The sequence below is a fragment of the Chrysemys picta genome, chromosome 2 (genome assembly GCF_011386835.1).
Source record: "Chrysemys picta bellii isolate R12L10 chromosome 2, ASM1138683v2, whole genome shotgun sequence".
NCBI lineage: Eukaryota > Metazoa > Chordata > Testudines > Emydidae > Chrysemys > Chrysemys picta.
In genome coordinates, this window is record NC_088792.1 from 269,078,735 (window position 1) to 269,103,879 (window position 25,145).

Here is a 25,145-nt window from a genome sequence, read left to right on the forward strand (position 1 = left end):
CTGTTGCTACATCAACTACCTTTACCCTCGGTTCAGGCATTCTTTCTTACTGCAGGAGAGGCAAACAAAAATGAAAATGTTTTAAAAGGCTCTGGAATTTTAGCATAAATGTCCAGCTCTACTGAATTTGATAAAAATACTTTGAAGTGGTAAATGCAGTTTTCTAGAGCTGGTTGAAAATTTTCCAACCAAACAGTTTTCTGTTGGAAAATGCTGATGAGATGAAATTGAAAAATGTTGTGGAAATTATCAAAATGTCTAGATAAGGTTGAAACATAGTGTTTTGATAAAATGGAAACGTTTGTCTTTTAGGTTATTAAATTATAATATATAATACAATATAAAAAAATTAAATGATAAAGTTGAAACAGAACATTTTGCCCTTATCAAAACAAAATATTTTTGGAATATCTCATTTTGTGAAAAATTCTCAGATTTTGCCCTTTCATCCCAAATTGGGACAAAAACATATTTTGAAAGCTCAGAATCTCCCACGGAACAGAAATTCCAAATTTCAATCCACTCTACTTTACCAACCTATCTGTAAGGCCCAGGATGATTAACATAATCAATATGTTAAGTGACAGTAATTCTTTCATCGGAAACTAACTTTCTAATTCTGTGTCTTTTAAAAACTGCCAGACACATGGCATTATCAAAAATGGGGAAATGTGGGGGCACATTTCTAAAGAGCACTTTGTTTAAAACAACAGGGCCATTTTTTTTAAAATACCTTGCCATACATGGTCTTGTAGTTCTGTTTTACTTGTTGCCTCTGGTCTGATGATCGATTTGATAGGATTTCAATAATTGCCGTTTCATCTGTTCCTAAAAAATATTAATGTAGAAGAGGAAATCATTCAGAAACTGCCCGCAGATTTCATTTTTGCTGGGAGAGGAAAAGATGATCAAGTACTCTCCCTTCTAATTAGTAGAAAATTAGTTTCAGACCATCAGTTGGTGTCAATGATAGCTTTTCTAGCATGTACCACTTAAAAAACGTTACTTTTAGTCTGCAGCCAGAACATAAAAAGAAAGTGCACCCAAACCAATGCCACTTAAAGCTAAGAAATCATTAGGGAACTAAATCTCATGTTTCAAGGAATAAGCTCATCAGGGATCAGGAAGAAATTCCATCCTGTGTAGCACTGAACAACTAGCCAGGTGTATTATTTGTTAGGGTTCGGAAGTTGGCCTCCTTTGAAGGATCAGATACTGATTACCTTTGGCAGCAGAACACAAGTGTGCCAATAGTCTGACCCAGTAGGGCACGTCCCATGGGAAGGTAACCTATTGAAGACAATTGCAAAACACTCACTGTCTTCAGCAGGAGCACGAACTGGAGTATAACGATGTTGATTCTTGCTGTCTTAGTTACTTTGATCACAGATGGCTATGACATACCAATGTACAGTCCAGATCAGTAGGGGGCTGTGTCACCCTTGTCCTGCAACTTTGGGTGTCTTACAATGCCTTGCTGAAGTAGCTCCCACCTGAGCCAGTCACAAACTGCCTTCCAGCATGAAAGCCACACCCTGAGTATGAACTGCATCCTGCCAGTCACACCTGGGTTACAGTCTGGCTCTCACCAGCCTTGGTTATACTGCAGGGTGACCCTAACAAACCCCCAGGTCTGGATTTCCCCCATAGAAATATGTCCTGTACTGCCCACCCCGGCGCTCTCCTGGACAGTGCAAATATTTTAAGTTCATTATTTCTTTAAGGGAATAATATGCAGGCTTATTATCTCAAGTAGTTATTCAGACACTTCAATTTAAACACACTGGATTAGATGAAACAGTAAAACAAGTTTATTTACTACAAAGAGAGAGATTTCAAGTGAGTATAAGTAATGAGGCATAAAAGTCAGAAATGGTGAAATGGTTACAAGAAAAATAAAGATAAAAGACTTACTAATGCCTAACAAACTATATCAGATTCAAGCAAAGTTTCTCACCACGTGCTTTCAGCAGTCTTACTGACCAAGCACTGTGGGTTAGGACCCCTCCCCCAGAGTCCAATGACTGCTTCCGTTGTCTCTTTAGGTGCAGTGAATGTGATAAGCAGGGTGAGAGAGGGGTTTTCCTTGGAGTGTTTATCCCTCCTTTTTATAGTTTCAGTTCCCCTCTTGAAAAACATTTCCAGCTGGGCACTAGGAGACAAAGAGTCTATGTGGAAGGATGTTCCCTGCTGTTTTTTTCTCACTGGTTTGAGCTTTCTTTTTTCCCTCCCTGCTTGATGACTCTGTTTACTGCTTACATGAAAATTAAGCGAAGCACACATTCCTTTGCTAGGACAGACCTGTTTGCCAACTTCTGTTTGGGCAGGGCTGTGAGGCTTGGACCTTGTATTAATAACCTACCAGACAGGGGAATTTTATAACTTCACATACTGTGTAGCCACACGTTTTATCAGGACGATACTGACCAGAAAATTCTGAGTGTTTAAATCAATGGTTCCCAACCTTTTCTCTGCCACTGCATACCATGATACGTTTAATTATTTTGAGACACATCACCATATATCCAAATGAACTTGCCTTCTTATCTCCTCGGTTTAAGCTGCTTACCACCCTTACCATTCACAGTCCGCAGAAGCTGTGTGCCGGCAGGGGTGTAGCTCAAGGTGCAGGGGGGCTGTGTCTGAGGGGGTGCTGCTGATGCAGGGCCCAGCCATGCGCTCAGTCCTTTGTTGGCGCAGTGGGGACAGCTCCACTCCTTGTGTCCATGAGGATGCCAGCCAAGGCTATGCCGACCTACACAGTCACCATGGCCACTGGCACCCACTGGTTAACAGGCACTGAGGATGACATATCTATGGCTACGTCTTCACTACGGGGGGGGGAGTCGATTTAAGATACGCAAATTCAGCTACACGAATAGCGTAGCTGAATTCGACGTATCTGAGCCGACTTACCCCGCTGTGAGGACGGCGGCAAATCGACCTCTGCGGCTCCCCCGTCGACGGCGCTTACTCCTACCTGCGCTGGTGAAGTACAAGCGTCGATTCGGGGATCGATTGTTGCGTCCCGACAAGACGCTATAATTCGATCCCTGAGAGATCGATTTCTACCCGCCGATTCAGGCGGGTAGTGAAGACGTAGCCTGAGCCTGAAGGGTGCGGTGGCCATTACCCAGCCCACATGGGGAAACTGATCGGGATGCACAGAACACCTGGTGTCGCCACTCACTCCCGCCGCCTGAATGTTCCTCCATGCCCCCCTAAGGGGCCCTGGCCAGCCTGGGCTTGGGGCGGGAGCAGGACCAAATGGAAGGCAGAAATCTGCCACCCCCATGCATTGCCTCTGCGATGTTTCCAGTTTGGGGAGCAATGCCCCCCAGGCCCTCCCATCTCCACCCATTCAGGTGGGCAGGTGCTTCCCTGCCCTCCCTAAATGGCACCCCTGCCGCATCAATTCTGTCCTCACGCTCCACCAGTTCAGCCCCCACCTCATCCCAATTTTGCCCCACCCAGCCCCCACCAGTTCTGCCTCCCCAGCTCCCCCACCTCACACCACACCCCCACCTCTCAATTCAGCCCCCCCCCCGCTTCTCCTGGGGGCTGCAGCAGGGTCCCTGTCCAGGCTTCCCACCCCCAGTTGGCGGTTGCAGGAGGGAGGGCGAGGGGCAGAGAAGCCAATCCGTTGCTCACAGGAGGAGTGTGGGGAGGAGAGGGAGATTGAGCTCTGATGGGTTTCTCTGCCCCTGGAGGAGGCGGGGCAGTGAGGCAGTCGGCCAATCAGAAGGTGACTTCCTCCCCCCTTGCTTCCCCCTACTCCGCCCCCACTCTGTATGTAGTTTTTCAAAAGATTCCACGGGACAGCTGTTTGGGCCTGACAGCTCCCCAGTGTGCTACAGCATACCGGTTGGGAAACACTGGTGTAAATGATACCTCACAAGGCGTACTTGGTACAAAGATTATTACAATAGTGTGTAGGGTGTGAACGCAGCGGTATATTCCATCGCAATGGCCAAAGTCAGACCTCAGGCCACCTATTGCCTAGCACAACGTGGATTCTGTCACTGAAATTCTTTATGTGTGACTCCCTGTATGGGAACTGGGCCACAGTGTAGTGTCCACACTGACAATCCCCTGGCTCCTGTTGTTAGTGTACAATGTTAGGGGCAGAGACAAGGAGAGGCAAACGCAGTGCAAAGCGGTGGTAACGGTGAAGTATTTCACTCCAGACGGGAATGAGGGGAGAGAGTTACAATGTGTGGGAGAAGGAAAGAGCCAGCAGCCTAATGTGTTGATGGGAGAGACAAATAGCTGTGGGTCAGTGTCTGAGGTCTTATTTCTCATTTGCACTAGGCCCCTTTATACTGCCAAAGTGGCACAAAGAGGCCAAAGTGTCAGTGAGAATCCAGCCACCCATGTGTAATCGCTGTGCAGCCCATCTGTCAGAAAGATTTGCCTGTACCGATGACATTGTCTTAGAGGAGCTAAAAGGATCTCCTGGGGCAGCTTGATGACAGGAATGACCTTAAAGATTTAACTCCGCCATCCTGGATGTTAGCTCTAATGATGTAACTGGAGAGGTAACATGCTAACTCCTGACAATTTCCAGCCATGTGGCCTGCCTGTTTAATGCACATCTGTATCCTAAATATCAAGTGGGAAACCAAAATTCTTGACCCCGATGTAGACGCTGAATAGATATGTCAGTATAGGACATGTGTATATCCCCTATTTTCAGCTATTCCTTGTAGAAAATCTGAACACCAGGCCAGATCTGGGGATAGACTTTTTGGTGCTTGGTGCCACTGCAACCTGGAAGTGTGGGAGTGTGCTTTTAATGGGGCACTTCCCAGTGAAGCTGTCATGGCTGGGGGGTTGGCCAGGCAAGAGCAGCCCCTAATATTCAGGTCTCCTAGGTAGCTGCCTTTGTAACCTACCCCTAATGCCAGTGCTGAACAATGAGAGTTCACTATTCTTGTTATTGTTACTGACAGCTTGGCCAGTCAGTTGCAGTGTATAAATGCCATGTTCTTTCTGCTCCGTTGGGGTTAAGTCATGAAGTTAACACACCAGGAATAATGGGCATAGTGAAGGCCCAATTCTATGAGGTGCCAAGTGCCCTTAGCTCCTGTAGACTTCAGTGGAAGTGAGGGGTGTTCAGCACCTTGTAGGAGGTGCTCAGGATCTTCCAGGATTGGACCGTTACTGTAATGAGGTTAGGACACTTGTGGGGTAAATATGTATTGATTAGCCAGTGATTTTACTCTTCATCAATATTAGATCCACAAGCACGTTGGGGTGTAATAATGATTCATATGTAGCTAATGATTATTAAGATTATTTCCCCCAAGCTAATATATATCATACTGTGAGGGTATCTGTATCTATCTATGCACACACAGAGCAGTTGTACTTTGGAGTTAATAAGTGAGTTCGATAGCTGACAGAAAACAGAAAGGTTAACTCAAAACTGATCAAGCAGTTGTTTTGCCGCAAGTGCGCGCTTGGACATACAACTTCTACAATGCAGAACTGTTCCATTGGTACCAACACAGCTAAACAGCATGTTAAAAACAATAGCATTCTTACCCATCCCTTTGCAAGCTTTTTGTAGTTTCTTGGCATCCCGTTCTGCATCGAAATCATGATGGCGCCGAATGGTTGGCTAGAAAAACAGAGGCAACAGTAAGTGGAAAATAATACTACAGTGAATCCTCTGAATTATACTACATGGAATTTGGGCTAGGTTGGGTCAGATTGCCATCTGATCTTTATTCACGAATATCCCAACTCTGATGTCCTTATTTAGTTTTTACTCACTCCTTACTCAGGAAAAACTCTTATTGACTGACTTAGGTGTGTTGATCTATAAGTAGATTATAAAAACCTTACTCACACTGGTAAGCATTTACTCAAACAAATAGTTCCATTCAAGTCAAAGGGACTAAATGATCGCCAGCATGAGAGAGGATTGCATGAACTAGCCCTGAGTGAATACTTCAGGATTTGCCCCACTATATAATAGAAAATAAATTCAGCCTTTCAAATACTAGTACTTTTATGGATAAGCTGGTCTCCGGCCAAAGTAAAACATGGGGGCTTGATCTTGTAACCATTACTCATGCAGGCAGTCTTTTTCATGCAAGTAATGTTATTGATTTCAATGGCACTAGTCACACGAGTAAAGAATACTTGAATAAGAAAGAGTTATAGCTTCAAGCTGTTAATTTGCTCTTTATGACAGTTAAAGTGTAGGAGCTGATCAATATCGCCCAACTGCAGCACCATCCTCCAAATGACAATGGGTAAAATTTGCAAAAGCACCTTCGTGACTTAGGAGCTGAAGTCCATGGAAACTCAGTGCGATTTAGACTCCTAAGTGCTTAAGTCACTTTTGAAAATGAGACATCAGTCCTAAGTCACTTAGTTGTTTTTTGAAAATTTTACCTGTTGTGTCTAATAGATTATAGTCATTGTCACATTCTTATCCAAAGTATCGGTGTTGTCTCCACTGATCCCTTTGGTTGCTTTGGCACACACGTAGGTGCAAGAAGCATCTTTTAGTATTATTCTTTTTCACAATGGTCATGCTTAAAGATTGCTAGTTCTGATGAAAAGATTGGCAGTCCAGGATAATGAAGTGTTCTGTCCAAAGAACAGGTGTGTCATAGCAGAATAAATCTCCCTACACTACCAATCTACCTCAATGCTTTACTAAAGGAATCATCTCTGGCCATTCAGTCCTTGGTGCCCCTAATAAGATCACCCAAAATTATTTCAATTAGTGCTAATTGTGACTTTTACATTGCTTATATTTTGGTCAAATTATCCTAATTTTTGGCTACCCTTATGAAAATAGGCATTTATAACACACTATAACAATGTAACATTTCCTTCTCTAAGTCTTCTTTCCTTGCTTTAGGATCACACGGTAATAAGACTTTCACCACCAGACCATTATCCTAAATCTTGATTGTAAAGTTACATGTTGTTATACAGTATGAACAGATAATAAATCAAGTCCAGTAACTAGGGAGTTACTTGACTAACCCTTTGAATTATTGTAAAAATATACCCATATATATAAATATTAATATTTTCAGTTGTGAGTTTTCATTTAAATTATTCCAGTATAGAATTATATCAAAAATCTGAAAGAAAATACAGTTATTGTAGCTGAACTGATGGTGTTGTATCCAAATATTTCTACTGTGAAAATATGTTTGTTATTGCTTTGATAGAATTACATACTACAGGCATAAATATTTGAATATGCGCTTGAAAATACAAATTAAATAGTGTCCAGTTTCTTCGTTTCTTACAAACTGTGCAGCATCTAAGTTCTCTCCCTCCAGTTGGTGATTGGAATAATTCTGAGAATAGAATTCACCTTTGTTCTTTCTAACATCAGGTTGTACAGCGGCAGCCTAGTTAGACTGAGTAATGAGCATAGGTTAATGGAATAATGGCAGCTTACAATACAATGAAAGTCTATTCTCAGTATTCCTCTCCATGACGCAAAAGCTGTAGGCGCAATGGATCTATTCATCTAAGCCATAATACGCACACAGTATTGATGCAAGAAGAGTCATATAACTTGTTCAAGTTGTCCTCAGCAAGTAACAGATTCAATGTTCACCATGACTTACGCAGAATTCAATAGGACCCTCAGCTGGTCTTATGATTGAATGCTTTCTGTTGTTTGCCATACAGTGTTTATTTATCACTGGACTCTGTTCTGTATGCCATAAGCTGTCTTGTGTTAAATATTTTCAGAAAGCATTTTGGGACCCAGATTGCATTAAAGATGCTATTAGATAAAAATATTTTGCTGGTAAGGCAGTCTTGAGCCTTTCAATATATTTTTGTAAAATGGTCACCGATAATTTCCACTAGCATTACCTCATTCTGGATGCCTCTTGTTTCAAAGATCCAATAGACCATTAATACTCCATTTCCATAGTTAAATATTAAACTGTCCCAGAGCTACACACTTATGTAAATAAACTGGAGATAGACCAGATGTCTGCAGTGCACCCTTGAACTCCTCAAATTAAAACACAAGCCCTCTCTTTCAAACAGAGTTAGCATTTATATTTCTAGAGATTTTTATATACTTATCTGTCAATTCTCTATGGGCTGAATTCTGAAGTCTGTACTCAGTCCAGACTCAGATAAAATTCCCATTAACATCAGAGGTGCCCAGATATTACAGTGATGGATGTGATATAAGAACCTAGATAAACAAGACTGAGTAATGGCTTCATGATTTGGCCCAACTCCATGATAACAAACTTAACACACAGACTTTATTCCAATACTTTATTCAGTCTATAATTTAAAACTTGACAGTATTATTAGAGTCTACCTTAAGCTAGGTAAGACATTAATAATTCTATCTTGCACTCATAGTACTCCTTTAATTCAGACAGATCCCAATTTATAAACAACAAACCATATGCTCCCTATTCCATTATGCTGCGTGGAAGGGAGCAGTTTGTAGTACATTGATGATAAAGAAGAATGGAATAAACAGTGCTGACATTAAACTATCAAAATTATTATATTTAGAATTAACATCTATTGAGATTAATGAGGCAATTCAGACCTCTCTGAGCTATTGTTTCAGGCTTCCTGCAAACTCAGGCAGACATCATGTCATTTGTTACACTTCATGTTTGCAAAATATTTCTTTGCAACCATGAGGAGGAGCAATTTCTTTTAAAAAATCAACAAAGTTTTGATTCTGGAGCACAAAATGCAGCCATCAGGTAGAAGTACTAACTGTTTAAGCAACTGTTCTAATTCAGCCCCTGATCTTGCCTATCTTAAACTATCTATTTTGATTATAAGATCTATGTTTGCAAGACTTTGTGTAAATGCAAGGCATTTCTAAGTGATCAATAACAATTATTAATAAAATACCACTCACTGATCATAAATAAATTATTAAAAATATATATTTGTCAGATGGTAACTAGGTTTAAGTTAATTCAGCTGTTCATCTGATAGATTGTAATGCTCCTATAAGGTTTGTTTCCAGTGTAGTATCCACTTCAGTCTGTGATATCTAGTTGGAATGTTGGAATTAACCACGGCCCTGCACTTTGCAAAGTGAGGGAAAGGAGGGTGCAAAAAAAAATGTTGCCAAGCCTAGGTCTACATTACAGACTTCTGCCGGTGTGTGAGAAGGTGTGATCCCTGACCGCCATAGCTATGGTGGCAGAAGTCCCTAGTGTAGGCACAGTTATATTGGCAAATCTGAACCTTTACTGGAATAGCTGAGCCATTACAAACATTGAATCTATCTCCCCTTGTAAGTATTCTCACACTTCTTAACTGTCTGTACTGGGCTAGCTTGATTATCACTTCAAAAGTTTTTTTTCTCTTAATTAATTGGCCTCTCAGAGTTGGTAAGACAACTCCCACCTGTTTATGCTCTCTGTATGTGTGTATATATATCTCCTCAATATATGTTCCATTCTATATGCATCCGAAGAAGTGGGCTGTAGTCCACGAAAGCTTATGCTCTAATAAATTTGTTAGTCTCTAAGGTGCCACAAGTACTCCTGTTCTTCTTTTTGCGGATACAGACTAACACGGCTGCTACTCTGAAACCTGGAATAGCTTGTTTCACTTGTAGCATTAGCATACCAGTACAAAACCAATATAGTGGCTTATACACTAGAGAGCTTTGTAGATAAGGTATACTGGCAAGGGAGAATGGCAGTGTTATAGGCTCACTTTGAACGGGTGTGACTACACAAGACATGTTGCAGTGATGAATCAGGCCCCAAACCTGAAAGTTGTAAAGAATCTGGCTAGCACAGATAATAAAATGCTAATAAGAGGCAATAAAATAAAATAACATAAAAGGTAATAAAAGAAGAGGGCCCAGTTAGGATACTATTCATCTTGCTTGTTCTTCTCAAGATATGATGTATCTGACTTGGCAGCATGCCATATCTGAGACACCAGCAGCTGCATGCCTCTTCTCAAAAGGGAGTGTATAGAAATACTGTTATTCTAAATAGTCCTTGTCTATAACAATTCTGCTAGGGAATGCTGATCTGGGCTTTACCATTTTGATGGGACTGAGTTTTAAAAATTATTTCTTTCTTTGAAAAAGATAAATTGTCTGACCCTCATTAGCAAACTCATGTTGTGTCAGCTCTCCATGAAATTTCTCTCTCACAGGAAATATCTATTCATTTATGTTTTTATGAAGCCTGTAAACTGGGCTGATAAATGCATGGGACTCATTCCATTTATAATAATATTTTAGTCATTTGAGCTACAAATTGACTAACTACTAGTGCTATTCTACACACAATGGGTTGTAGTTTGTAGACATGTCTACGATATTTAGAAGACACCCATCACCCTGCGGTTGGAGGGTGTGACCACATGAAGAGAATAAAATCCCTCTGAAATTTTCAAAAATATTTCGGAAAAGCTGGTTTCAATTCTCCACTGTCCCTGAGCAAGGCTCCTAGGTATGGGGAGGTGGTTAGGGAACCAGTCATGTCTCCTTGATTCTTAGTGGCTTGGCCGCAGCTAAGTTAAAGGAAGAGGGGGGCACCTTTAACTTACACTGCTGGTAGAAAACTTTCCACCAGAAAATAATGGGCGTAGCAGAGTCCTGCCCTGACACATCCCCTCCCTGCCCCCAACATGTGGTGCAGCTCTGGCAGAGGAGGCTGCAGAGCTCTGCAGCATCTGGCCCAGTGTATCCAGAAGCCTGTGTCAATTGTGCAGCTCACTCCTGATGGGGAACATTCCCTCCCATAAGTAATCCCAAGGAAGAGTAACTGCTCCTCAACATCAGTGAACCTTGCACAATCTAACCTGAAATGTTTGTTAGGAAAGAAAAACCTTCCAGTGCCTAGAATTCAATAAACCATGAACCACTGTCAGGGCTTCTATAATCATTTGTCCAAGTTCTGGTCTCATTTACAATTCAAAAGAGTTACTTCAGGTGGTTTCACATTTACTTCCATGTAACTGAGGACAGAATATGATCAATCGACTCAAAAAATGATGCTAGTGGTTCATGGTTTATTGAACTATCTGGGCTGATTCTCCACCGCCTTGTACTTTTTTGTTGTCATTTTCACCTTGGAAAGAGAGAGGAAAGTGGTTGTAAAATGCTACCATTCTGATTTGTCGTGGTTTTGCTCCCTCTTTTCACTGATATTGTAAATGTCTACACAAGGTACAAGGCAGTTAAGAATCTGGCCTAACATAACTACAGTAAAACAGATGACATAGTTAGCTAGATTTTATTTTTAATTGACAGCTGTGTCATTTCATCTTTCAACAGACTTTAGGCATGTGGCTTGTTAATATGTCTTGACTGCTAATAAATTATTTCCAGGTCTTGAGGAGTTTATAACTCATGTCTACAAACTACAACCCATTGTATGCAGAATAGCACTAGTAGTTAGTCAAGTTGTAGCTCAAATGACTAAAATATTATTATAAATGGAATGAGTCCCATGCATTTATCAGCCCAGTTTACAGGCTTCAGAAAAATATAAATGAATAAAGATATTTCCTGTGAGAGAGAAATTTCATGGAGAGCTGACACAACATGAGTTTGCTAATGAGGGTCAGAATATTTTTTTTTCCTGTACCAATTCCATTGACGTAGAAATCTATTGATTCTCAGTTCTCATTGCACTGCGACCCCCTTCTGAGCTTCGGTTTCAGTCCTGGATGGAGGGGCTTGGGCGTCGGCTTCAGCTCCAGGTCACAGCAAGTCTAATATTAGCCCTGGTGACCCCATTAAAATGGGCTTGCGACCCACTTTGGGGTACCAACCCACAGTTTGAGAACCACTGGCTGCCACACTAAAACTTTAATCTTTAAATCACAATAAAGCATTAACTAATTAATCCTGGGAATACCCTTTGAGTGACAAATCATCAGATGGGAAATCTGAGACAGAGGTTAAGTGAACTGCCCAGGCCAACAACTAAGTCAGCTGCAAAGCTGGGAACGGAATTCAAGAGTTCCTGTCTCCAAGTCCCATGCATGCACACTGACAATACATTCTTCTTCTGCATGGTAGCCCTCCTAAAGTCTTATTGCTTCCTATACTCTTGATATAACAGATAGGTATTCCTAACCCCATGGAAACAACACATCAGCCCAGTAGATAGTACTAAATAAATCTTCACAATGCTCACTAATCTAAAGTGACTGAAGTCTGAAGATGAGTCACTTGGGTCACCATGGCTCTTACACAACTCATGATTTTGTACACATTCACTTAAAACAACATGGGTAGAGTCATTGCTTAATTTATGACACTTTTATGGTTATTACTAGATTAGATAATCACACCCTGCACTGTTGTAGTTTTGTTGGGGCAATAATACTTTGTTAACAGTGTGAGAACATATCAAGAGTATTAGATCATCAGATTACAGGCATGTTTTCCAGTGAAACAATGTTGGGAATTTTTTTTGCGCTGTTCTAAATGGCCCAGGACAATACAACTATTAATGAACTTTGGGGAAATAATTACAACATGGATTGTGCCTGACCTAGTTACAGAATGGTTAAAATTTGTGGTGTGGATGGGACATAATCATGTCATCATAACTGGACTATGCCTTGGACTGGCCAGTTTCACCTTTGAACTTTAGTCTGGTTAGGCCCTATCCACACTACAAATAAGAATATTTTATATGAAGCACATTTATGTTCTCAATTAGCAATCTGATTCTCAGTTAGTAATCTGAAAAGATGGGTTACCCCTGAGGGTACTTAGCAAAAACGTCATGTATCCAAGTATGAAATCTGCCATAAATGCAGGAAATAGAATGCAATAAACAAGTGAAACCACATGAGATTCCCGGTTGCCCTTCATCCAAGGTTGGCACTGATCTATTTGAATTGAATGGGATAGATTATCAGTGGTTGAAACCGAGCTGTTGCACAGCACATCAAGTAACAATTTACTAACACATTGTAAATCGGTTTGCTTGCCATGGGATTTCAGATGAGTCGATAACAGATAATGACTCACAATACTCAGTGAATCATTTTAGGTATTCTTTTTGATCTATCAATTCAAGCATGTATGTCAAGTCTTACGATGAAAAACCAAATGGGTTGGCAGAAAAAAATTGAATAAAAAGGGATCTATACTTAGCATGGTTAATATTGCAACACACTTCACTTGTGTAGACACTTATGGCAGAGACCCAAATTTGGGACCAAAATCTAACAAGTTTCTTGAGCTAATGACAATAGCTTTGAAGTCCTTACAAAAGTACTACAGATCAGGAAACTAGAACAGAAGAAACACAACCAAAAAAAAGTGACACCTAATGCAAAAGAGAAGGAGAGAGTTAAATTTCCAACAAAAAGTACCTTCCAACATATCAAAATAACAACTATTTTTATCCATCCACACCTTCAAGTTTAGCGAGGTCCCACAGGCGAAACAGAAGACAATGGAATAGCAATATCTAGAATGCTAATGACAATGATCATGCACTGACAGAAATAACACATGCCCACTCAGTCATTGACAGTGTACAGCACCAGGAGCAGTAAACTCAGGCCACTTCACAAGGAAGTTTTGAGAACCAGTGCCCATGTGATGAGAAAGCCACTGAGGTTTGGAGATCATAGCTATTGGAATAAGAGTTGGAATAATCCTCTCACATATTAGAGGGGTTCAGGTGTTTTACCCTGACCTTCATCCTCGACAGATGCTTTTGAGTGCTTTATTAATTGGCTGCCTTACTTTCTGGTTGGTTTTGGTTGATATATTTTATTTGCATTTCACTTTAGAGAAATAAAAAAGGAATATGTAACTGTAACCACTCGAATCAGTGTATACTGACCCCGGCCATTTGATGGGAATATTACCTTTTATAAACCTGACCAATTAATGTGAGTGGTGTTAGTCTTTTACCAGTACTCTTATGTGTCACATACATTTAATCATTATTATTATCTGCTGTGCTACTATTGCCTTTCATTGCCCCATGGACTGTTAGGATATACCTGATGCATTTAGCAACAGAGCAGATATATGCATGTTCAACTGGAATACGTGGAAGTAGTTAGAGAATAGAGATAAAATAAAAGCCTGTTACAATCGTTGGGCCAATTCCACTCTCAGTTGCAGAGGTACAACTCTGGTTGAAGTCAAAGGGGCTGTGTCAACAGTCTACAACAGGGAACAAAAGGCTAATTTTTAATAGACTTCTAAGCAAACAATTTCACTAACAATACAAATCAGTCTTTATGGCTAAAAAAAAAAAAGAACCGTCATTTTCATAAAATTAAGCACAGGAAAAAAAAAAAACTAGGAGACCACCTCAGAAATCCTGGAAATTGTCACAGAAAATAGTATTTATAGTCACAGGTTTGCATATATTTCATTGTAGCCCATCCATCAGCTTAAGAATCCAAAGTCCTTCAACACATGTCCCAGGTCCAGACAATGAACCAGTTCTCTTACTAATCAGCAATCCTGGAAATTTGCAGGGTTTCCTTTTCTCTGTCCATAACCACATATCATACTATTATATACAGTAATATAATTGTTAATACAATAACAACCAGGAATTAGGTGCTAATCTAATTAGTAAAGTTGTGTATAATACATTGTGCGCTCATAAGACAACCTTTAGCAAATCAATGCCCACATGATTAATTATTAATTGGTGCATACGTACATGGGATTAATTATTCACTGTAACAGAAGCTTCTAATGAGCTGTAATGTAACTGAAAGCGAAGGTTAACTAGACCAACAGTACTGAATAGAGAAAGAGGAGGCATTGTGTTAGATCTTGAATTCTTAATATCCCATACCGTCACATGGGAAGTGCTAACACCCTGTGTTATCAGGATGAACTTTAAAGCTTTGTCTAGAAGGGATGGTTTGAATTATCAATAGCATAACTGATGTGACTCATACTTCCATGCAGGTCTTTGAGTTAAGAGTAAAATGCAAAATTATACTGTTCTCTCTTAAGTCTGGCACATTTTAAAATACAGGATGAAAATGTTATACCATGTCTTCCTAGCCTTATCAGGAAGCTCATCTGTCAGCACAGAACTAACTTAGGGTTCACTTCCCTGTAACAGAAATTGTTACTTGCTTTTACTCTAGCTTGGGCCCTATAACCCATGGCAGTCATTGGACCATATTTAAAGCCATAAATCAAATGGGATAGTCCTTTCATTTTTAAAATATCTGAATAGAAAATGTAGCCCAATTTCTTCTCACAATGTACATGTGATTGGAATGAACAGAGATGAATGACACATTGACTCCAGTTTTGTGACATCTGGAGGGGTAATAGGTGACTGAGTCAGAAAGTACTTGGGCTCCATAATGTTAACCAGTAGGAGTAGTTTCAGAGTAGCAGCCGTGTTAGTCTGTATCCGCAAAAAGAACAGGAGTACTTGTGGCACCTTAGAGACTAACAAATTTATTAGAGCATAAGCTTTCGTGGGCTATGCATCCGAAGAAGTGGGCAGTAGCCCATGAAAGCTTATGCTCTAATAAATTTGTTAGTCTGTAAGGTGCCACAAGTACTCCTGTTCTTTTTTCAGTAGGAGTAGAAAACAGCTGGAGTCCACTTGAGTACCTTCATGGGGAGAAAATACAAGGTCCTAAAGGTCTCTTGGATCTAGTGGAGAAAGGCAGAACAAGAACCAGTGGCTGGAAGTTAAAGCCAAACAAACAATGAAAGGCAGCAGGAGCACAGCAGATAATAATAATGATCCTTGGCACCTTCATGCAACTTGCAGCCCTGATTTACCTCTCCCAAAAGGGAGTTCACTTGACTTGGTCTTCACAAGCACTGCTCTTTGAAATATCTCTTTTGCTAGTTCCCCTCTCCAACTATCACCTGGTCACTTTCAGCATCCACCATTAGCAAACCCCTCCTCCCCCCTCATGCCCTGTTGTTCAGCCTTTCCATGACTTTCAGTCCATCAGCGCTGATGACTTCTTGTCTGCTTTCAGTCCCCTCCTCCTGGCCCTTTCTTCCCTTTCTTCCCTGGTTGTTTATTCTCTGCATGTTTCACTCTCCTCTGCTCTTGACTCTTTTGCCTCTCTCTCCCAGGTCTGTCCTCCCAACCCCCAGGCCTCACTCATCCCCAACATCCTCTTCCTCTGTTTCTGCTCTCACGCAACAGAGCATCTGTGGTGGAAATCCCATGACCAGGCTGACTTCCTCTACTACAGATTCATTCTCTCGTCCTTCAACTCTATCATCTTCCTAGTTAAACAACTCTACATTTCCAACTTAGTTGAATCACATGCCTGCAAACCCAGGTGCTTTTTCATCCCATTGATTCACTCCTCAAACACTTCCCTCCTCCTGCCTCCATGTCTCTCTCTCCACACAGGCTCTCGCTTATATCTTTCAAAAGAAAATTGACAAAATATAATGTACCTTTTCCTCTCCTCTCAGCTTGCCTTCTCTTCCTCTCTTACAACTCCCTCCTCCCTCTCCCCATCACAGATACAAAAGTTTCCCATCTGCTTTCCTCCTCTAACCACTTCATGTGCCCCAGTGATCCCATCCCATGCCATCACCTGATCTACCTTGTGATGGAGAGTTTCAAAGCATGGTGTTTTTGTCCATCTTGGTGATGTGGCTGAGAAGCATGCAATACTGCTTTTGAATATAGTGAGCAACTGAAAGAAGGCCAGATCTTTTTGAGATCATGACATTACACACAAAGTCAAACCACTTTGTGCTCAGGATTTGACACCAACAGTGCATAAGGAATGTTTCTAGTTGCTCCAGGTCTGTCTGTAAGAGCGTCAAGGTTTTGAACTCATAGAAATACAAGTAGTACACAGGCTTGATAGATCTGGAATTTTGTCTCATCACAAAGTTGTCGCATCCATAAGCAAGACATGGAGTTCATTCAGGAAGTGGCAAGACCTAGTCATCGAAGAACATCCAGTTTTCTGTGACAATTTGAACTCTGCTTGCAGCCTAGGTAGATGAATGCATTAACCCTCTCCATGGTACTAAGCCCTCTCTGAATTGGGGGTTCTGATGTTCCAGTTTTGAGGTTCTGGACTTTTGTCTTCTGCTATGAGATGTTTGATCCCATATTTCGGGTGGCATCTTGGAGACCTGAGAGGGCCAGGGCTGAAATTCTCTTATTTCTCCACAAACAAGGCAGTGTTGTTGGTGTAATCTTAGTCAGTGAACACTTCTTGACCCACCTTGATTGTGACGTGTAGAAGAGCAAGTCCTTATATCCATTTGATAGCTCAACAAAATAATGCAGGGTGAGAATGCATCTCTGATGCACACCTGAGGTTGTAGAAATGAGTCGAAAGCTCTGAACCAATCATACTCTTGCACGAGTACTGGTGTGACGGTCATGGAAAAGTTTTAGCAGATCATTTGGAACACCAACTCCTTTCAATGTGAGCCAAAGTGCTGACCTGTCGACCAAATCAAAAGCTGCTTTGAGATACAGTAATATATGCCACATGAAGCGGCAGTTAAATTCTCAGTGCAGCTCAACAAGAAGCTGGAGGGTAAGGACAGTGTCCACTATTGACTGCCCAACAGTGAAACTTGACTGCTGTAGACAATGATGTCTGTCGAGAAGCAGCTGCATCATACTGAGCAAATGTGAGCAAAGACCTTTCTTGGGACCGATAACAGTGAGATCAGCCTGTAGTTGCCACACTCAGTGCAAGATACTTTGCGCTTATACAGGGACACTGCCGTCTTACCTTTCTGCTGGGTTAGAAGGGACCGCAAGGATCATCTTGTCTAACCCCTGCCAAGATGCAGAATTTGTTGTGTCTAAACCATTAGACTTAATCGGCTCTTCCTTTGCTCTTTTCCAATCAGCGTACCTATAATTTGTCTTTGTTTGGCCAGTTTTCTCTTTTCTTGTTACACACTCTGGCAGACAGCTACATCTGCTTCCCATAACGTTCAGAGCAATATATCACCGTATCTGAATGCCATCCCCCATCTGTCATGCGGACTGCCACGGATTATATCAAAATACATATTGTTAAGGCTGTTTTATGCCTAATAACAGCAGCTGCAAGTCAGCAACTGACAATATCAGGCACTATAGAGGCAATGAAAAGGTCTTCCATATGAAATGTACAGTAGATACAAAGTACAATTACCATATAGATACATCTTCTGTTACTGCTCAACAATTCTAGCTGCAACTGAAGATTTCCTAAAAATAACCAGGTGCAAATAAACTTTTTTAAACTTGTGAGTAAAAATGCAGTTAATTAGCCATTTTAATAAGATCAAAATAGACTTATTTGTAATTTAATTTTTAAGAATAAAAAGTGCCCATATACAGGCCGAGAGCCCTGCCCTTTATTTAGAACTGCAAAATTAAAATATACATCTGAATCAGCCTCACTCCCGCTACAAAGCAGCAGCTGTTAATATAAAATATGAATATCTTGCATTTAGTCACCCATCGGCATTTCAGCTTGGCACCCATGTCACCCTACTATAACAGACAATGTTCACTCATTTAATTTTATATTGTACAGCTCCAGTTTGACCAAATACAGTCCTGGAATATTAAATTCCACCGATACAGCAGGAAAGCATTATTTTTGTATCAATATTATTCACTGAAAGGCAGGTAGAATTGTGTGGCTCCAGAACTGTAGTCTCTATGGGGAGCTGCTCCCCCACCTGCCCAAACCCTGGGCATCCAGACCCCCTCATACCCAGGCTGTCTGGTCGAGCCTTAGCTGCCCTGCACTCAGAACCCCCCATGATAAGCCCCCTCCCACTGCACTTAGACCATCCCAATGAGCCACCTGCAACCGGTGTGCAGAATTTTTAATTTTTTGGGCACAGAATGCCCCCAGGAGAAGTGTATTCTATCACCTTCTCTACCAAGGATGGCTCTATGTATTTTGCCGCCCCAAGCACGGCAGGCAGGTGGCTTTCGGCAGCACACCTGCGGGAGGTCCGCTAATAACGCGGATTCGGCGGCATGCCTGCGGGAGGTCCCACGGTCTTGCGCCTTCGGCATCCCCGCTGCTGAATTACTGCCGAAGCCGTGGGACCGGCGGACCTCCTGCAGGCATGCCGCCGAAGGCTGCCTGACTGCCGCCCTCACAGCGACCGTCATGCCACCCCCCTGCGGCTTGCTGCCCCAGGCATGCGCTTGGTGCGCTAGTGCCTGGAGCCGCCCCTGTTCTCTACATCAGCACATTTTGCCTCTCTTTTTTGAGCAAAGGTGCAGCTTCACCAGTCTGAGAGCTAGAGCAGACAAAGCTTAACTGATTTCACTACTGTATCAAGAATTCTTCAAAGACTTATATATGTTATCTCACCTTAGACCTGGATCTGTGTCTTGAGATAGTGCTGTAAAAGTTTGAGTTTTGTCTACGTGAACACCTAAACCAATATTGGCTTCAGTGCAGCTGCACCACTGATGAAAAACATGTACCACAGCTGCAAATGTAGAGACCCAGTCTCTGGGGTTGTAGTGCTGAATGTCTAAGGTATGTCATAATATTTTAGTTATTTTAAGAGGATTCATAGATTCATAGATTCTAGGACTGGAAGGGACCTCGAGAGGTCATCGAATCCAGTCCCCTGCCCGCATGGCAGGACCAAATACTGTCTAGACCATCCCTGATAGACATTTATCTAACCTACTCTTAAATATCTCCAGAGATGGAGATTCCACAATCTCCCTAGGCAATTTATTCCAGTGTTTAACCACCCTGACAGTTAGGAACTTTTTCCTAATGTCCAACCTAGACCTCCCTTGCTGCAGTTTAAGCCCATTGCTTCTTGTTCTATCCTTAGAGGCTAAGGTGAACAAGTTTTCTCCCTCTCCTTATGACACCCTTTTAGATACCTGAAAACTGCTATCATGTCCTCTCTCAGTCTTCTCTTTTCCAAACTAAACAAACCCAATTCCTTCAGCCTTCCTTCGTAGGTCATGTTCTCAAGACCTTTAATCATTCTTGTTGCTCTTCTCTGGACCCTTTCCAATTTCTTCACATCTTTCTTGAAACGCGGTGCCCAGAACTGGACACAATATTCCAGCTGATGCCTAACCAGAGCAGAGTAGACTGGAAGAATGACTTCTCGTGTCTTGCTCACAACACACCTGTTAATACATCCCAGAATCATGTTTGCTTTTTTTGCAACAGCATCACACTGTTGACTCATATTTAGCTTGTGGTCCACTATAACCCCTAGATCCCTTTCTGCCGTACTCCTTCCTAGACAGTCTCTTCCCATTTTGTATGTATGAAACTGATTTTTTCTTCCTAAGTGGAGCACTTTACATTTGTCTTTGTTAAACTTCATCCTGTTTAACTCAGACCATTTCTCCAATTTGTCCAGATCATTTTGAATTATGACCCTGTCCTCCAAAGCAGATGCAATCCCTCCCAGTTTGGTATCATCCGCAAACTTAATAAGCATACTTTCTATGCCAATATCTAAGTCGTTAATGAAGATATTGAACAGAGCCGGTCCCAAAACAGATCCCTGCGGAACCCCACTCGTTATGCCTTTCCAGCAGGATTGGGAACCATTAATAACAACTCTCTGAGTATGGTTATCCAGCCAGTTATGCACCCACCTTATAGTAGCCCCATCTAAATTGTATTTGCCTAGTTTATCGATAAGAATATCATGTGAGACCGTATCAAATGCCTTACTAAAGTCTAGGTATGCCACATCCACAGCTTCTCCCTTATCCACATGACTCGTTATCCTATGGATAGCACCAGATGGTTGCAGCGGCACAGCAAGGAGAGGTTACATTTAAACAGAAACTGTTAACATTTTTGAGGCCTCAAAATTAGAGTTTAGACACTTATTACCCCCCAACTTCCCTTCCTCCCCCCCGCCCCCCAAAACAGCAAAACCTTTAATTTTCATGTACTGTTTGTATGTCACTTTTTAAGCTGCTGGAGTGATTTTCAGTTTCAAAGTGTTCCCCTGCAGGTTGTCCGACCCAAACACTGTTTGAGAAGCATTTGTAACCCATCTTAGCATCACTCACCACTCTACCTAAGTAGGAAAAGGAGCAGTGTATATACTGGACAAGTGGACAAAATCTGTCATTGATTCTCTCCCAAGGCTGAACATGAATCTATTGCACCTTCTGCTGAGATTGGGTATCTGGCCAGCAACTGCCATTGAATATCACCTGTTCCTAGGAGAGGAGGCAACAAGAAGCTACTGTTGGGCTCTGTGAGAAAACAAAACACAGCAACAAACCTCTCACTGCAATAAATAATATTTACACTCAACAGTGGTCCCTACAGGGGTTATAATTCAGGATGAGTACGTAAAGCACTCATAGGCAATGCGGCAGTCCATGTGATGTTTATAAATTCTGCATGTTATCTGCCAGAGTCCGGAGGTAATCCCTGCTTGGTACTTGGATGTTTTCAAACTACCTGTCCTATGCCAGACTCACCCTCTCTTTTATGTTGCTTAGTGCCCTCCTGATTGAGGAAGGCAATTAGTCGGAATCTGAGACCTTATGAGATTCTCAAAAAACAGATCAAATTAAAAATGAATCACTCTCCTTCCCCAAATTATCCAAAGGCACCAATGTTCATTAGGAAAAATGAAATACATAAGATCTGGAGTTTTTTGGCTAAGGCATTTTTCAGAGATGACATTCGATGATAAAGTTAACCCAATTTTATAAAAGTGAAAATGCCTCAGCTTTGCAAACTGTCATATCATATGAAAGCCTTTTCAGATTATCCTGAAACCTTCCCCAAAGCACCTCTACTGGCAGCAGAGCATACATGCAAAATTTTAGACTGATTGATTCCATTTGGTGTATTCAGTGTTGTTTTAGCCGTGTCGGTCCCAGGATATCAGAGAGACTAGGTGGGTGAAGTAATAGGTTTTGTTTGGCCAATCAAAGATATTATCTCACCCACCTAGTCCATCTGATTCCATTTGGAGCAATTAAGAGGGAAATCAAAATTACAGATAGGATTGAGGGTACAAGATTGCAAAAGGAGGAAACAGTTATAGACTTTGAACCTTCCAAAGTATGGAAGCGTTCGGATCCAGGGTTTCGGTCAATTGCAGAAGCAGGAACCAGATCCTGTTCAGAGAGTGAAACCCGACTGAAGTCTAAAGATTTGAGATCTGGAATTGTGGTTCAGGCCCGTTTATAGCCCAAATTAGATTTATGAAAGAAAGCTAGTCTCTAGAGCTGGTTCGAAATTTTTCACTGAAACTTTTTTTTTAATGAAAAATGCCCTTTTTGTAAAAAATTACATGTTTTGAAAAAAAAATTATTTTGGAACCCCCCTGTCTGAAATTAAGCATTTTGATAACATCCTGTTTCAATATTTTTGGAATGGAATGTTTCAGCTTTTATTTTCAAAATGAAATTCATTGTTTTTTATATTTAAAAGAGGTTTAAGAAGTTAAAGGTTGAAATCAGAACTAATGTTTTGATTTTATGGAAACAAAATGTTTTGATTGACCCCAACCTAATTTTTTTTAGAATTTCATTTTGTGGGAAATTTCATTTTTTTTTTGGCTTTGTTCTGTTTCACAATGAAAAAACGATTAGAAATCGTGGAATTTCCTGCAAGATGGAAAATCAGGTTCCTGCTCAGCTCTATTAGTCTGAACCGTAACTAAAGAGAGAGAATAATGTATAATGCAGAGTCCAAAATAGCCAGTCTTAGGCAAGTACATGAGCTGTAGGAAAGTGTGCCCTCTTGCACCCCTCATAACAAAATTGCTTACTGGCTCATTTGCTGAAAAACTGGGGCCCCCTACTGTTGAATCCCGCACTTTTTCTGTAAAGTTGTACGACTTGCTCTGGGGATTTAAAACACACAAAGCACGAATGAAAAATATTGTGAAATGTAGAAATAGGAGAAGAACAAACTGCTTGCTTAAAACCTTTTATTTAGGGCTACAGATTATGAGGGTGTTTCAGAAGTGGTTCTCAGAACCAGGAGTTGAGCATATTTCCAAGATTAGTTTCAATCTCCTGGGGCCAAATCCCAAGGGAAGCTGAACCCCTGCATTTCCCACTGGTGTAAATGGGCCAAGCCTTGAGGTCCTTAAATAATGTGGGCATTCTACTGTTCCTACTGAAGTCAATGAGAGTTTTTCCAATTACTTCAAATGGAGCAGGTTCAGCCCTTTTAGGCTCACCTCACTCAGGAGAAATTGAAGTGATCTGCCCTTACATGGGAGCACAGGGGTCTGTGTGCGGGGAGGAGACAGGGTGTGTACAAGAAGCCTCCCTGCTCTAGCCTTGTACTGCCCATGCAAAGGCTGATCTAAATAGCAGTCCCTGTGAGCTTGCTTCTTGTTCCCCTTGGGGAACAAATGTCCCAGAAAGGAATGGGGAGGGTGAGGAGGGGCCATTTACCTTTACCCAAGACCCTTACACAAGCCTTCAGAGAGGGACCGACACACCAGAGCAGCAATCTACACTTCCTAATGGCCCTTATTCACAATCTCTCTTGGTGCAGTCTACTGGCTCCCACACAGAGCTTAGTGCAAATGGCACAGTCTAGGGAACGGATGTTAGACTGAGAAAATAATGAGTAAAGACCTCAAGATATGGCCCTCTGGCAGTGGCAGGTGCTCAGCACCTCCTGGGATATGGCTCTTTTATCAGCGTTTAACTTATCTTTTATTAGTGTTTAACTTAACTCTAGCAGAATACACAGCAGCAGAAATAAATGTGCTAATCTGTGAGTTTCAAAAATATAAATACAAACCATATTACCTTTTTATTACAATACAAGTTGCTTAAATGACAAATGTACTGAGCACTTGCAGCTCCCATTGAAGTTCTTTGAACATTATAGAATCATAGAAAGGTAGGGCTGGAAGGGACCTCAAGAAGTCACCTAATTCATCCCTTTCCCTAATTAAGGCAGGAACACCTGTAGGTTCATCCCTGGCAGGCGTTTGTCTCCTCTGTTCTTAAAAACCTCCAATGATGGGGATTCCACAACCTCCCTTGGTAACCTAAGTTCTTCCTACTATCCAACTTAAATCTCCTATGTGCAGATTAAGGCAATTACTTCTTGTCCTATTTACAATGGACAGTACCTAAATGTGCATTTAGATGTCTAATATTAGGAATCTAAGCATGGATATTTTGGCCAAAATTCTCTCCGCCAAAACCCTACAGCGATCCTAAGGGGTTTCAATTTATGGATTTGGGTCAGGTCCCCCTGTGAACAGCGCAGTTCTCAGAGCACTTGTAGATGACTACTTAGTCACCCAATGACAAGCTTAGCCAAAATTTGAAAATGTTGGCCTCTGTCATTGGAGCTGTTGTCCTAGATCCATATGGAGTTATTTTAGTGTCCAGCAAGTACATACACAAGCTCACAGGTTAAAATGAGCTTTTCCTTAACACACTGTTTATTGTGGTTTTTTTAATCCTACAATACCACCCCTATTTAGCTGTTATAGTCACTATTAAAACACTCAGAACCTATATTACAATTGTAGTTCTATACGAATATTCATTGATGTAAATATTATCAGGTACACACAACAAAGTCACAATACATTTAAAAACATACTTCCAATTTGAAATCCTAATTGAAATATATATTATTGCATTGCATATGCAATCCAAGTGAAATAATTACTTACATGAAAGTTGCCCATTTTTGCTTAGCTTGAATGCGTGGAGGATACAACTGCTTTGTTGTTCAATAAAATAAGTATTTTCAATAGTCGAGTCTTATTATAGCTTCCAAGTATGATCCCTGCCCTAAGAGTCCTGGATTAATAAATAACTTTTGACATTATCGTAATTTGAGTCATTTATAGATGGGTGTGTGTACATCAATGTAAATGGACTTTATTTTCCTAAACGTTTAGCAGTTAATCCTGCAAGGTGCTGGAGTTTGGATGTGCCTTTCAGGAAGCAATCAGCACCTTATGGGATGGAGCCATTAGTCACACCATTTGAAAAAATATTTAAAATATATGATTATAGTAAGAGTCAATATGTGATTTCTAAACATTTAAAAAGGGATGATCCCTGCTCTGAGTTCACAGTGGGCTTGATCCAGTGAAATGTAGAGCACCCTCAGCTCCAACTGAATTTATGATCAATGATCTTAGATTATAAACTCTTTGGGGGCAATTCTGTACAGTGCCTAGCACAATAGGGTCCTGGAGCATCAGGCTC

At 41.2% G+C, this 25,145-nt stretch overlaps 1 protein-coding gene across 5 annotated transcripts in view; it reads right to left on the reverse strand.

The window, feature by feature from the left end:
- The window catches only part of ANXA13 (annexin A13), a 40,371-nt gene extending 15,630 nt beyond the window's left edge, over positions 1–24,741 (reverse strand). The window contains exons 1-4 of one of the 5 annotated variants that reach the window (XM_065586085.1): positions 24,602–24,727; positions 22,718–22,792; positions 5,548–5,623; positions 734–828 (exon numbers count right to left, since the gene is read on the reverse strand). In XM_065586085.1, the coding sequence (XP_065442157.1) occupies positions 734–828; positions 5,548–5,623; positions 22,718–22,792; positions 24,602–24,616 (261 nt within the window). In that variant the 5' untranslated portion in view covers positions 24,617–24,727. Of the gene's footprint in view, positions 1–733; positions 829–5,547; positions 5,624–7,525; positions 7,749–7,860; positions 7,939–22,717; positions 22,793–24,601 lie in introns of those variants that run through there. The other 4 variants (XM_024102640.3, XM_065586086.1, XM_042860928.2 and 1 more) reach the window with 4 other exon arrangements.
- Positions 24,742–25,145: the final 404 nt, after the last annotated feature.